The 16,406-nt window shown below is 36.4% G+C and overlaps 1 protein-coding gene across 1 annotated transcript; it reads right to left on the bottom strand.

Annotated features, from left to right (window-relative positions):
* Positions 1 to 2,247: 2,247 nt before the first annotated feature.
* Positions 2,248 to 3,525, bottom strand: LOC145105652 (vacuolar protein sorting-associated protein 51 homolog). Its single transcript, XM_079042735.1, has 5 exons — positions 3,359 to 3,525; positions 2,899 to 2,956; positions 2,739 to 2,813; positions 2,503 to 2,619; positions 2,248 to 2,411 (listed from the first exon to the last, which is right to left on the bottom strand). The coding sequence occupies exons 1-5, from the start codon at positions 3,523 to 3,525 to the stop codon at positions 2,268 to 2,270; spliced, it is 561 nt and encodes a 186-aa protein (XP_078898861.1). The 3' UTR covers positions 2,248 to 2,267.
* Positions 3,526 to 16,406: the final 12,881 nt, after the last annotated feature.

Below are 16,406 nucleotides of genomic sequence, written 5' to 3'. Positions count from 1 at the left end.
ATTAGGAGTATATGGATACAAACCATAGGAAAGAATTAAGTGGAGTATTGGATGATGATAAATCTTAATAATTTAAAGTACTAAGCTACTTCAAAATTTTTTAGAGCATTAGTTTAAGCGAACTAGGAATGGTAAGGATTTCTAGGCTTAAACTTGAATTGCTAAGTAATGATGGTACGATGTGTGCCTAGTATACTTTAGGTTGAATACCTCACTTTCTATAGTGTGCACTAGCATACTTTAAGGGAGATGCCTTATATGCTAATACGTGCTAAAAAATAAATAAAATACCCGAAAGTGCGGGCATGACTTGGAGAAACGTGATGTCACTCTTTCTCTTCCGAAGCATCCACGTGTCGATAGAACTGTTTCTGTTTCTTCTATTCCATCGGCATAATACTTTTCAAGGTGATAAGGAGACTTACGATAGTTGACATCGATAACTTCATAAATAAACAGTCAAGGGATATCGTAAAATAAAATCTATCAAGTGATACCGTAAATAGTGTACTAATACCTATAAAGTGGTGTTGTACATTCAAATTATGTTTGATGAAATAATAACACCTTTGGAGGAATATTGTGTGTTCAAAGTACATTCAGAAGAGATGAATGTTTTGATGTAATCCATCAAGTTGTTCCACCGCTGACCAGATTGTAGCAGTGATTCCTTACAGAGTTAGAAGAACTGAAGATGGTGATAAATACTTCGACAATATCGAAATTGATGTTATGCAAGATTTAGAAGAATTCAATGAAGATCAAAGGAAAGGCTAACAAAGTTTTCGGACTCAATAGGCTAAGACCTTGCCTAACATTGTGATGTAGTATGCAGTTCGAGTGGTATGGTAAGAGCTGATATGTAACCCTATACAAGATGCTCAGATTTAGTACTTAATAATACTGAGTGACAATTGACTTCTGTCACATCCTTATGAAATTTCCATAGTGTGTTAAGCCGACTTTAACATACATGATTAGGATGGTTGTGAAAGGCTGAATGACTTACTAGTCAGAGTAAGGTAGAGTATATAGTTGAAGAAGATATACACTCATAGTGTTGTATGAGAAGAGATATTGCTGTTAGGAATGACAGAGAACCAAGTCAAAGCTAGTAGAACATGCTGAGATGTAGTTAAAATGCAGACTTCCTAGGATAGATTCCTATGACCTAGACTTAAAAGATACACCCATGAGAAGATAATTTTCTCATATAAAGGAATGATGATGTCATGAAAGGATAATGAAATGAATAAATGTGCATGGTGAATTGCATGAGCTAGAAGATGATGCAGATAGTTGGAGATCGTTTGTCTCCACACTACTAGAGTAAATTCTGGTATAGTGTGTCTTGTAAAGTAGACACTACCCGAGAAAGAATTTATATGAAGAATTTGGAAGTGAAATTCCTATCGACCTAGGAAAAATATTAGGATATGCTAGATCGAGCTTATGCATAAAAAGAATTCTAGAAGGTGAATTTAAGAAATCCAAAATATGTTTGATAAAAACGTGAAATTCCTAGTTGAGTCTAGGAGAAATTGTTGTATGTACTTGTTTGAACACACTCAGGTGTGAAAAGTTGCTTTGTGCAAACTTTTTTATGGTGACTTGGGAACTGCGAGACAATACTTGGGACGAGTATGAGTAGGTGTGAATAGTAGTAGAGGCCTATACTACTGGAAGCACATGACTCAAACTTGGATCAGGGAAAGTCACAAGGTTACCAAGAGGCTAGAAATTGATTCCGTTTTTGTTCGAGTCACTACTAGAAAAACAGCCTTTTACAACGTGGAATGCGTGTCGTAAAACGCTCAGACGATGCGCAAATGCGTGTCAAGGAAGGCCCTGTCATAACGAGAGACGACACGCTTTTACGACACACATTTACGACGCTCATTTACGACATGCAATGCATATCGAGGAAGTTCTGTCATAAAGGAAGACGACACACATTTGCGTGTCGTAACCTTACGACACGCGTTTAGGACACGCATTGCGTATAATTATAGACCCTGTCATAAATGAAGATGACACGCATTTGTGTGTCATAAACTTCAGCAACCATTTACAATATGCATATACGACGTGCCTTTACGATACTCTTTTACGCATAATACAAAAATATAGAAAAAAATATATACCAAAAAATCAATTTCATCCAATAACATCATGTCAAAAACTTGTAATACATTGATATTAAAGGGATTTGATTGTACATTGTTATTAAGAGGTTTTCCCTAACTATATAACCTAATGCTACATTGCTATAAAGGGTCGCCTTCTTGTTTCAGTAACTCATCATTAAGCTGTCTAAAGAAGCTCTGAAACCCTTCATGTATCCAACCAATCATCATGTCTCTTAGCTTCAATATCCATCCCAACTCCTGACTAAAAACAACACGAAAATCCTACACAAAAATTATGTCAGTTGTACAATATCAATATCAACTAATTAATAATACACATGGTATGTATGAGAGTGGAATCAAAATGATCTACCAATAAGAGTTTTATACTGTCTTGATTCAAAGTATTTTTGGTGGCCTCAAGGGCAGCTCCCAAAGGATACTCCTTGCCTGTGCCATCTTCCTTTTGAAGTTGCAGGAGAGTGTCTGGCTGTTCAAATCAGAAAAGAAAACCAGCCAAACCATTACATTGCTGTGATTTGCGTTTATCCCTACAATTTAACTTTAATGGCATTAAAAAAATATGCATGAAATAAGTTATTATTTCACCTGATCAACCAACAGACCATTGTGCTGCCTCACTTTGTCAACCACTTCCTGAGCTGCAGCCTTCCTCAAATTTCTCTTGATAATAAAGAACAAGATGTTAACAGATAGCATAACTGATGTATTGAGAATTTTAAAAGAGTAATACAAAATTATCACACACCAAGAGTATTATCTGTTGTACTTCCTGCCCTAAGGATTCTGTCTTGTAAACTCTTATCCTGTATGGAAGAACATATGGGGTAATACTCGAAGAATCACTAAATTATATCAAAATAACATAACAAAGTCTTAGTATCTAACTTTGTATCTCCTTTATCAAAGTCTTAGAATTTAATTCAAATTTTCAAAATTTCAATTAATTTTTCAGCCTAATTATAATAAATACAACAAAATTTGTTCAAAACTGTAATTGGTTGGTGAATATTAAAAAGTATCAAAGAGAAAGACATGGAAATAGCTCCTGATCATCATTGTAATAACATTGAAATGAATAATACAAAATTTGTTCTAAACTGTAATAACCCCAACAAGCATATGATATGCACAAAATCTCAATCAAATTCCACTAACAAACCAAATCAACTTACCAGAAGAAAAATTCTTGATGAAGACAAAATTACCTCTTGATTAGCACAGTAACCACCATATTGTTGAGTGACTTCACAGCTTGATACCTTAGTTGATCAAGCAACAAACCTAAGTTCCTACTTGCTTCAATTGATAAATCACTAACATTAAGTATGGGATCCCCTCTATGAATCCATGTTATGTTAAATTCATCCGGCATCTCTACATCACATGTAATCAGACAAAAAGCATCATCAATACTCAATAACTATGCAAAAGAACAGATAACTTATTGATAGTGGAGATGAAAATACTCACAGCCACTACAGGGGCCCATATGCTCACTAAGGTAAGAGCATTATTATTATTTGCAAAGGCCACAGGATAAACACAAAATTAGCACTCCTTTGACAAATCCACAAAATAGAAGTGGAAAAGTTGTTATCAGATACAATAAGTGATCTAAAAATAAACAAAAACCAAGTGAAATGTATAGAAGATTCAACGCTTACCCTTTGAGACAAGATCACGCCAGGAATATTGTTGCCTGGGATGGTACTTGATAATATTGGTGGGCTCCACCAATGGTCGAATCTGGAAAGTTAAGAATAGACAACATAACAATGGGCCAGTAACTTAACAAAATATAATGACAATCTTGTAGAACAACTGCTAAAATAAACACACGAAAAAACTTGTATATCATGCATCATAATTTGCCTGAAGGAAGTAGGTGAAAGTAAACTTGCAAGCAAAGACCACCAACCAGTAAAACACGTATCTGTAAACATTAAGCACAAAGAGTAAGGACTTAATTTAGGTTAAAAACAAGTACAAATAGAGAGAAAATGGCACTAATAAGGAATTGGGAATCTGTTGTTGATTTAGCTCTAGCTGTTCGACCCACCCTGTGTAAGAAATCTACAGCAGATGTAGCAAATTCTGCCTGAAAACAAATAGAAAACAATAAAAAATGAGGATTAAAATACAGAAAAAAAAGAAAAAAAAATTGATTACCTGTATAACATGTGAGACATTGGGAATCTCAGTGCCACGTGGAGCAGCATCAGTGCAAACAAAAACACCACCTTTTTCTTTAAAATCAATCAAATTTCTTGTGCGTTCTTCTAAAGAGCTTTCACTGTGATAACAATAACATTCAATGCCTTTTCCATGTAAAACTTGGGCAACAACTTCAACAGCTTCAACTGTATTTGCAAACACCATTATTCTACTCAATTTATTATTGGAATTTAGTGTCTTGGATTTATGATTGATTGCATCTATAAGTACATCCACTTGTGTGTCAACTGTAACTTCAATCCACTTTTGCTTTAATTTGAATCAACACAGATAAAAAAAAGGTGTAAATAGAATTCCTTTTTATAAAGATTCAATATTTTTTAAAAAAGATACCTTTGATTGTGTCGATGAAGATAATGGCCACTAACCCTCGTTTGCTACATCTGTTGAAAGTAAACTTACAAGTACAAATAGGCAGAATTTGCTACATCTGTTGTTGATGGAGGCACTTTCTGAGTAGTAATGGGGTATGTACTGAAATGGAGGTGGTGGTGTGTCCCAAATTGGTCGTAAGAATGAAGATATGTTTTAGAATTGGGTGTGGTTAAAGATGGCGATAAAAGAAAGGGCCACGAGTATCAGAAGTAGAAGAAATGTGTACCTAATAAACCCTCATTTGGTGACATTCCGTCTTGCGTCCATGATTTAGGGCTTTCTTTCACCTCATGATCTGCACAAATGGAGGATTATTAATTTTGAGCCATGGATTATCTTGATTACAAACTCATCTCTAACATTCAATGGTTTTGCATTTCAATTATCAGATTATCAAAGATGCCAAATTAAAGGTTCAGATGCCAGATCTAAGTAAGTATTCTCCGAACCACCGACAACCTCCTTGCTCTCTCTCTCATTTCCCCCTTGCTGCTCACCTGCGTACGCTCGGCCTATCTTCTCTGCCATTCACCGGACCGGTCACGGCTCACCTCCTCCATTTGGAGACCTTTGTGCACCACACCACCACCTCCGCCCACTCTCACTTTTCCGTTCGCATATCTTTAAAATTATACGCGAGTGATGGGCCTATGTACACGTGAAGACACTGGTGAGGGATGGATTGACGCATCCTGCCCTAAGTTGGACTCACTTGGATGGATTAACAATTGGGGCATAATAATTTGATTTATTACCGATGGGATCTTTGAGTAGGTGAACTGTGAAGAAAGCTATGGGGGCTAGGTTTCCTTTACGATTCTAGGGTTTTATGAATTGTTTTAATCGAATGAGATTTTTGTTGAAATCGGACCCAGGGCTTGTAAGTACAACAAACAATCACGAGAAACCTTCATCGTCGGCGAGGTGGGTGATGGACGAGAGATTATAGATGGAAGAGAAAGTGGAGATGGAAGTGAACGAGAGATGGAGACGGAACCAGACCTAAATCGCCATGGCGGGTTTTCAACTTTTCTAATTTTTTGGGAATTCCTTTTCCCGCTACTAAATATGAAGATGTGCGCGTTTCATTAAAAAAAATATAAAACGACATGATTTCACGACACTCTTTTTATGATAGGTGCCCTCTGTGAATTTTTTGTAACACTAATTTTAGGGCACGCGAAAATGCGCGTCCTAAATCCTTCACATTTTGGGAGATCTAACATTATTTTTAGGGCACACACTTTTGCGTATCGTAAAACAGCGCGTGTCATGGTTTGCGCGTCATTAAAGGGTATTTTTCTAGTAGTGAGTATGTCATTACCGTCGTTGCGGTGATGACTAAGAAAATGATTTTTGTTCAGACCTTAGTGGTCGTAAAGAATCGAGTCCGACTAATATATATCTGCGAAGTAAATTGATTGGTTCAAAGAACCATGTCTTGTGTAGCGACGAAACTTCAGTCCGAAGATTGAAGAAGGAGATGGTCGAGGAAGTCGATAAAAGTATAGCAACCTTCATTAAAGGATTAAGCAATCATTAGCTAGAAATGCTACTAGTTATGAAGATATTATATCACATTAGAACATGAAGGAAGGTTTCTTTTATGATAGTGTTTGACTAATAGAAATAAGAGTATAGTTCATTGTCTGTCTGTTGCGTTATGAAATCAAAGGTCATTAGAATATGACCATTCGAATTGTTTTTGTAGCAAAAGTGAAGACCTTATCTTGGGTTGAGTCTATAAATCGAATTTAAAAAAGGAGCAAGAGTCTGCAATGAGAATTGAGTTTTTAACTCGGAGATTAGGACCGAAAGGCCAATAGAGAATGAAGAGCAAGTGCAGATTTGAGCACCACCATCAATTAAGAAGTTTGAAGAGTTTGACAATCGTTTAGTTAAAGGGCGTACATTTTAGATTACCATAGAGGAGGCACACGAGGACCCAAATGTTGTGACTGGTTCATTTCTCGTCAACTCTAGACCTGCTCACATCTTATTTGATTCTGATGCTTCAGATTCTTTTGTGTCTCATGAAATTGTGCATTCTTTTCAAATTGCTTGTGATACATTCGCCCAATCATTTCATGTAGATACCGTGGGAAGTGTATCATTACTTGCTAATAAAGTCTATAGAGATTGTGTCATAGAAATTGAAGGTTATAGTTTTATTGATAACCTGATTCCTATCTCTTTGCCCAACTTTGAAATTATTCTTGGCATAAATTGGTTGTCAAAGAACCGCACATAACTCTTGAGTTACGAAAAGGTGGTACGCATCCCTATCGAAGGGAAGGATTCTATTTTATGTCTACGGTAAACAAAGACTTAAAATCTTAAAAATAATCTCTTTCCAAAAAACTCGTAAACTTATATTGAAGGGGTATTCTACTTATCTAGCCTATACAGTTGATATCTCAAAAGAGGGGAAGAAAACTGTAAATGATGTTCCCATTGTTAATGAATATCCTGATGTTTTCCCTGATGATTTGCCTGGATTTCCCCCGGTTAGGCAAATAGAATTCTGAACTGACTTTATGTCTAGTGCTGCTCCAATTGCCAAAGATTGCTAGACAGAATGATAGCATTTGGGTAATTGTCGACCGACTAACTAAGAGTGCACATTTTCTTGCCATGCGTGAAACAACTCCAATGGAGAAATACGTACAAGTATACTTGGATGAAACTGTTGCGAGACATGGTGTGCCGCTAAAGATTAATTCCGATCGTGATAGTAGCTTCACTTCTCATTCTTGAGCCAATATGTAATGTGAATTAAGATCTCGTGTCACTATTAGCATGGCTTATTATCCCCAAACAGATGGTCAGATGGAGAGAACAATCCAAATAGTATAAAATATACTGAAGGTATATGAAGCACTATATGGGCGTAAATGTCGTACTCCATTATGTTGGTGTGTTGTAGGACAGAAAGTCCTTGGTGGTCCTGAAATGATTCAAGACACCACTGACAAGATTCAAATTGTACGAAAAAGAATGAAAGCGGCCCAGGATCAACCAAAGTCATACGCTGTAAAGAGAAGACGACCTATAGAACTCCAGGTGGATGAATTCATGGAAAGGCATTATGCGATTTGGGAAGAAAGGGAAATTTAGTCCTAGATTTGTTGGTCCTTTCAAAATCATCCAGAGAATTGGTAAGCAAGCATGCCGCTTGGAATTGCCGGAAGATTTGGCAGGTAATCATGATGTGTTTCATATAAGTTATCTGTGTAAATGTTTAAGCATATATGATGAAACGGTCCCGTTATCCGAGGTGAAACTGGATAATAAATTAAGATATGTAGAAGAGCCTGAAGAGATCGTAAACGAAAGAACGACTGAATTACGTAATAAAGAAGTGGAGTTGGTGCTTGTCAAGTGGAAATACCATCGTGGCCCAAATTATACTTGGGAAAATAAGAATGAGATAAGAACGAAATATCCCCATTTGTTTAAATCGTTGTGATTTCGGGTACGAAATCCTCAAAAGGAGGAGATATTTGTAACATACACGTTCAGTTATCGTGTTTTGTTAGTTTAAAAATGAATATTATTAAATATTTTATGGTTTTGAGCATTCAGTTTTAATAAGATAGTTTTATGAGAATTGAAGTAAAACTATGTTTAGAATCATTCGGGAAGTATTGGAAGTCTTATGAGATTCCAATCAAAAAGTCAAATATTGAAATTAACGAAAATGTAAAATTTAAGTTGGAAATAAGTAAAAAATAATGTTATTTAAAGTTGTAAATTATCTCGTTAGAAACGTTTAGGCGAAAACCTCATCGAAATCCGAGTTATAACAAAGAAGTTATGACTTATTGAAGTTTCGAGTTAGAACCGGCACGCCGCCATATGACGTAAAAAGCGAGTTTACGATAAACTACTTTTTATCTTTAGTGATCTAAATGAAATTCGTAGTATTCGTTAAACCGAGAATTTTCATAAAAAGAACGTCCAAATCTAACTTCGTATGAGGAAGTTATGATTTTCTAAGATTCGGCATAGCAGTACACAACCCGAAACTCGAAATAAAGATCGGGTGATTTTTAGCTAACACAACTTAAACGAGAATCGAAGATCTCGTCAATAGTAGTACAACGGTAAAAAGACAGACGAAAACGGACGTCGGATGAAGAAGTTATGAATTTTTAACAGACTTTTCCTGTCCCGGCCCGTTAAAAATATATTATTAAAAATGAAGTCAAAATTAGCCAATAGAGTCTAAACAAAAGTTGTAAAGCCTAATTTCACCTACGCGCGCATATAAAGAACGTCAAAAACGGAGCACGTATGCAAAAGATACGAATTTTTGAAGTTTATGGCACAAACTTCGAGGCTGGTCTGAAGGAGTACGCCCAGCGTACCGAAGTACGCCCAGCATACTCGTGTAAGAGATCCGGATTCCGTCACTCTCCCTACTCCTTCGCATGAGTGCCACGTGTCGTAGCCTTGACGCGTCCGAGCTGATCCACTTCGTACGCCCATCGTACGAAGTTACGCCCAACGAAGAGGTTTGCGAGGCAGTACACCCCGCGTACCAGAGAATTACACCCAACGTAATGCTGAGCTTCGGGTACTATAAATAGAAAGCTAGTCCTTCCGAATTTTGATTACAATTTTAACACTTTCACACCCTCTTTCATCTCTTAATTTACCCTAACACCCCCAAAGCATAGGAAACATCCCCGACACCCGAAGCAAGTCCCGACGCTCCAAAAACCCGAGAAAATAATCTTTTCAAGTTGAAACTCTGCCCGCACAAAGCCCGGTTTTCAACAAAAATCCCCGGGTTTTGTCAAAGAAAGTCATTTTTAGGGATGAAGTGCTGCCCAAACTACCATTTTATCATTCAATTATTTCACGGTGAGTTCAATATTGTCACACACCAAAACCGGAATGACGGAAACGTTCTGGGGCGGAGGACGTCATGTTTAGTATCACAAGACATGCATCATAATAAGCAAAGTAATAAACAACCATTTCATTAGAAAGAAAGTGTTTACAAAGTATGTGATTCACATAATATAGAATACATAGCAAATAACAAAAAGACATGAAGCTATACTGCTCCATCTTCTGAATCCCAGTGCGCGAACCTGTCTACTGGTCTCCTGAGAATACAAGTTATTTTGAAAGCGTAGATCAGCATTTAAGCTGGTGAGTTCATAAGATTTTAGTGATGTAGTAAGTAGTAAGAAAGTTTGTAGAAAGTTGTAGTAAGTTGTAGTAGTGGTAGTAAGTTCTTGTTTAGAAAAGTTTGCCTGTTCCTCCAGAAAATCCTATATTTCCTGCTTTTGATGAAAGATAAGTAAAAATGACTCTACAGTCCTTTCTATGAGTATTAAATGGATACAAGTTATATAAAACTCTGAGTAAATAAAAAATCGGTTGTGTGTATCTGCCCTAAGCCCACAACCAAACAAGGAACATGAAATGAGGCGGAAGACACACATCCCATTGTTTGTTAGATCATCGTTGTATACAACCCCTGTGTATTCACTCGGTACTCACGGAGTTAACTGTAATAGTTCCTTTATATTTGATGAAAAGATCCTTTAAGAAAACCCTTATTTCTTATAATAAAATGATAACCATAGTAGTTCCTTCTATAATCACTTAGTTTATACTAGTTATATATAATCTAATATCGAACAAATAGTTAATTGTGTGAATCTGCCCTAAACCCACAACCAAACAAGGAACAGGGAATGAGGCGGAAGGCACATATCCAACTACCTATCGGATATTAATTATATATAACCCTGGTGTATAAACTAAGGTATTATAGAATTAACCACCTAAGGTCCTTTAAGTTTTACTGGTTTAATAAGATGGATTAAACCCTTTACTGGTTAAGTTTCTAGTTTTGTATACCAAAAGTTCTTCATTTGAAAAATATGTTTTGTACTAGAAAACGGTGCATTAAATTAGTGTCCTATGACCTGAACCATACATGGTACACCTTATGATTACTTGGTGTATACGGAACATATATATAACTAAGCTCGGATAGATAGTAGGCTGGGTGTATCTGCTGTAAGCCCACAACCAAACAAGGAACAGGAAATGAAGCGGAAAGCACACATCCTACTACCTGTCGGACCCGATTAATATATATCCCTGAATGCATACACTAAGGAATCATAAAGTTAGCATTATAGATCCCTTTCTACTGAATGTAATAGACTCGACTGTTCTATGTGTCGTTTGTAAAATGTAAGTTTTCCCTAGTTTATAACTATTTTGACTCGAAAATAGTTTGTATTAGCTTTCAAGTGGAACTGTCACTTATTGAAAGTAATAGGAATTTATAAGTACGCAGTTGCCTTTTGAATTGACATCCTGTAGTACTAATTACCTTAAAACCTGTTTGTTTTAGTAAGGTCATAATGTAAAGGCTAGTACCCATACTATACGCTCTCCCTGTCAAGAGATTCTGGGAACCAAACGCGACTGGAGCAAACAATTGCTAGCCGTGTAATTCACATTAAAGTTATATGATCATGTATACCCAATTTAACTATCACCTTTTGTTAAGAACAATGAGTTAGTGATTCATTGGTATAATTAGATCTTGTAGTTGTTCCATGCTATAGCATCTTAGTATGTTCGTTCTGTTATAGTGTATAGTGTATAGTATGTCTCTCTGATGTATTGTATCTACCTCCTTGTTTCTCTTTATGTTATCGTGTATTGTATCTACCTCCCTGTTTCTATTTATAGTATGTTCTAGCATCTAGTATGAACTGAACCTCTAAACTATACCCCTTATAGTTTACTAGTATTTTACTTGAACTGTTATTGAAAAGACTCATTTTACTACTAAGTTATGCTTGTACTTTAAAAAAAACGGAGTTTGGTTAAACTATAAAGTAACATAACTTTAAAAGAGTTTTTGATATGTTTTGATCACTTATAAAAGACATAAGCAACCTTTTGAAAGATGTTTATAACAAACAATTACACAATTATCATTGTGTTCAACTTGTATTCCCCCCTAAAAGCATTTAAAACAGTTTAAAAGATTGATTACGGGGTATGAACTCACCTTATGTGGGTGATTCAAACGAATATGTGCGTAAGGATGAGAAGTTCCACGAATGAAGTCCCGAGACACAACAAGTCCTAAATGACATATATTGGCATGAATATAGTGTTTATAAGCATCTATATGAAAGGAAACACCCCCAGGGACTGGGAAACACTTGGACCAAGTGTTAGAATCACATGTGATTCATCTAAGGGATGTTTAAGGCCATCATTAGGTGTTTACGGCCATGGGTTTATGGCCATGGAGTTTACGGTCGTAAACTCATGGTAAAAGGTGTACAAGAGGGCGTTTGAAGGCTTGGGAAGCTTGAGGGACCATTGCTCTACACAAGGATGAGAAAAACCAACTTTATGGAAGGTGCTGAGGTGTTTACGGCCACACCATAAAGTATATGGCCGTAAACTCACCAAATGGTCATTTTGGGTCTTAAAGCATTGAGGAAGGGTCCTAGGTTCATGCCCAAGCCTTAGGAAGAGTTTAAGGTCCAATTGCACTTCAAACTAGGGTTTACGGCCAAGGGAGATGCTCTTGGCCGTAAACTCTCTTTGATCATGGATATGGGATGATTTCAAGGTGCTAAGCATGAGTCTTAACTGGGTAGTAAGAATAGGGAAAGAATAATCACCTTTGGGAGGTTTTATGGAGTTCACGGCCACCAAGAACAAGTGTGTGTTCTTGGTGAAGGATGAAGATCTAGACTCAAAGATGAAATCAATGGTGATTCATGGATAAGAGAAGTATTAACACATAGATGGAAGGAATCACTTACATTTTGAGGGTTTTGAAGCAAGATCCTATGATACTTGAGAGAGTTTTCGAGTTCCAAGCCTTGGAAATGGAAAAATTGAAGAAAATGGCCCAAGCTTCATACTTATAGGCTGGGGTTTACGGCCACCATGAGTTTACGGCCGTAAACTCATGGGTCCTGGCCGTAAACTCCTCATTTGAGGGTTTATGGCTTGCTTGATGGTTTGGAACTTTATTTGACACATTCATACACTTAATCCTTAAGTGTACTTGGTTAAAACTCCTTACAATGACCCTTAACAAGGCTATAAGTCATTAGAAATGAATCTGACTTAAGGTTGATTGTGGAATGTGTTTTCCCGTGTTATTATGATAATGGAGCTATACCTTTGACTATGAATTGAATGACTGAGCATCACTTAGGTACTGGTATGTAGCCTTTGTCCATAAAGTGAATGACTAAGCATCACTTTGGCATTGGCAGAAGGCTAGGTGGGGCTGAAAGCCTGTAAATTGCTAGCAAAATGTTAATTCAGAAATCGTTTATTTTCTATGCCACATGGGCTGAAGTCTTATTGATGTATATCATGTTGAAGTTGTTGTATTTCATTGATTGTAAATCTTTGAATCAGATTATTCATTGATATGGAAAGCCTGTCATATGATACTCATCTGCCTTTGTTATTCTTTGTCCCCCTTTGCTTCTGTCATATTGATATATATATATATATATATATATATATATATATATGGCATAACGTTATATTGTAACTGTTATTGAACTCACTAAGAGTCACCGCTTATCCCTCTCGGTGTTTAATTATTGCAGGTGATAAGCATCCAGTATAGTTATGTATTGTTAGAGGATGTAGAATAGATAATATTATGGCTTTTGTATTTAGTGTATAAATTCCTGGGAAGTTATGTAATATGTAAAACTTTTTAAAGACCTCGTTAGTCGGTTTGTATCCTGTCTTTTGTAATAAGACCATTTATGTAAAATATGTTTATGAATATGCATGTAACATGTTTGGAGTAATAATGATGTTAAGTAAGGAAAGGGGTCTTTCAGCAATGATTTAAAATAAAATACATCATTATAAAAAGCATTAATAGCACCACTTTCATTATCAAACGAAAAACTAAAACCTTGTTTGTACAAACCATGAAAAGAAATAATATTTCTCGCCATTTCAGACGAGTAACAACATTTATTCAAATCTAATTTCAATCCACTACAAAGCAATAAAGAATAAACTCCAATCTTGGTGACAGGTGAAGCTTTCCTATTCCCCATGATTAAGTTTATATTCCCGTGCTCCACATCCTCACTTATTTTTAGTCCCTACAAATCAGAACAAATGTGAATACCACAACCTGTATCAAGGACCCAAGAATTAGTATGCGGTGAGTTATTAGACAATATAGTGTAAATACCTGCATGGGTGGGTTTTACTTTACCATCCTTAACATCCTGCAAGTACTTAGGGAAGCTTCGCTTCCAGTGACCCTTATCATGACAATAGAAGTACTCTGCTTTTTTTGGGTTGGAGGAGGGAGTAGCAGGACCGACTTTAGTCTTGCTTGAAGAGGACCCATCAAGAGACTTTCCCTTGTGACCCTTGGAAGGGGTCTTCTTCTTCTTTCCCTTGCCTTGCCCGATTTCCAGGACTGGGGCAGTAGTAGGAGTGGTAACAACATTCTTACCTTTGAGACTACTTTCAGCAGTCCTCAAAAGTCCCTGAAGTTTGCTAAGTGTGACCTCCTCCTTGTTCATGTGATAGGTCATGCGGAACTGATCATAACATGGAGGTAAGGAATGGAGAATGATATCTATAGCCAACTCCTCATCAAAGTTCACATTTAACTTAAGCAAACGGTCCACAAATCTTTGCATTTCTGCAAGTGGGCCGTGATGGACTCTCCATCATTCATTTTAGTTGTTAACATGGAGGTGATGATTTCATACCTCTCTTGATGTGCACTCTGATCGTATCTTTCCATCAGGTCTTGGTGCATCTCAAAAGGGTAGAAGTCCTCATAGGACTTTTGGAGTTCTGCTGTCATAGTTGCCAGCATGATACAATATACCTTAGTGGCATCCTTCTCATGGGTAGTGTACTCAGCAATCTCCTCGGGAGTAGTAGAAGAATCATCAATGACCTTAAGCTCCTTGTCAAGGACATATTCCTTGTCCTCATAGCGCGTGACCATCCTGATGTTCCTAATCCAGTCATTGAAATTAGTTCCATCGAAGATGACTCTCCCATAAAGTTTCATGAGAGAGTAGGAGCCGATAGGGTTTGAGCCAGAAGCATTGTTGGAAGACATCTGAAAAGAAGAAACAAAGTTTAGATTAGATATAGAGTCCTTAATATAACACCCAAAATGAAATATTAAGGCTAGGACCCAACACAATATTTTACAATTTGGAAGAGGGATGCCGTAATCCAAGCTACAAAATATTTGAAGGTAGGTAAATGACGATTTACCAATTTCCACCAGGAAAAACGAAAAAGACATTAAGTTTTAAATGAACTGAAATTCCTAAATCTTTGAGATTCATCGAACTATTCAATGGCATGTTTAAATCTCGACTATGCCCTTCAAGTTTGTGACTGGGATACCGAGGATCACAAACAAGGTGTGAATAACCATGCAAATTTCTTGGTACTCTTGATGTCACTTATCACCTAATCAATGTGCCGGTAAACCACACACCCTCCATTGATCTATGATAAACATCAAGCTACCCTTTTCCACCCTTGTTAGTCCCAAATTAGTGTGCCGGTTAACCACACACACTCCAATAATGACTTGGCAAGGTGCAAAGTGCAATTTCATGGAATAGCACCATTTTCACATTTTTCCTAAAGTAACTAAGATTGAGAATTTATAAAAGTCCAGTTACTTAATAATATCATTATACTTATTAATGAGGATTAATGTCATATCCTACCCGTTCGGCTAACGACCTTCCACTAGTCAAGAGAGCGGTGGGTGAGAGTGGACACCCATTCAATCGCCATTTTATAGGCAATTTCCTTATACCCCTTATAGACCAGCTTCGTGAATGAGGCCTACTAATGGTAAGACTGACTTGTCTTATACATATATATAAGTATTAATCTTTTAATATTATAATAGTATAAGGGTTGAATTTTAAACTTTTAAAATCTAGGGTTTAGAATTAAAGTTTCATAAATGAGACTTTTCAAGTTCCAAAAATTGAGGGCAAGTTTTGTAACTCTTCAAAACCTTTTGAGTTCCATAAATTATGGAGTTAATGTTTCATGAATGAGACTTTTCATATTCCATAACTTGAGGGCAAGTTATGAAACTCTTCAAGAAACACTTAGATCGAATTTTAAACTAATACAATTATCATATAATTTATCATTTACCAATTTGACCTAATTTAACTTATATAGCAAGACAATTCAAATCAAACAATACAAATTATCAAATTATCATATAATCAAATCATTATCTTAAAATTTGATAATTGTCTTTTAATTGCATAAGGATAATCACTACCATATCAGGAAAAACCAATTTTATGATACAAAACAGTTTGTGGTAATGATCCTAATCCAATTCTGGCCAAAAACTCAGAAAAACGGTCATCTGATGATCCAACTCGTCGAGTCAGCCTATGGACTCATCGAGTTCATCACCAGATTATCCAACTCGTCGAGTCCAGCAGTCAGAGTCCATAATTGAAATTTTTTCAGCTTTGAAAATAACACAATTGCATTAATATAATAGAAAACACCCTAGGCTCTGATACCACTGTTGGGTTTTAAGTACTATAACACTCCTATGGTGCACATACAACC

Source organism: Lactuca virosa, chromosome 4 (genome assembly GCF_052849685.1).
Source record: "Lactuca virosa cultivar CGN04683 chromosome 4, Lactuca_virosa_CGN04683_v6, whole genome shotgun sequence".
NCBI classification, from domain to species: Eukaryota; Viridiplantae; Streptophyta; class Magnoliopsida; order Asterales; family Asteraceae; genus Lactuca; species Lactuca virosa.
Note: the sequence above shows the minus strand (reverse complement) of the source record. Positions and strands in the feature narration are given on the sequence as shown.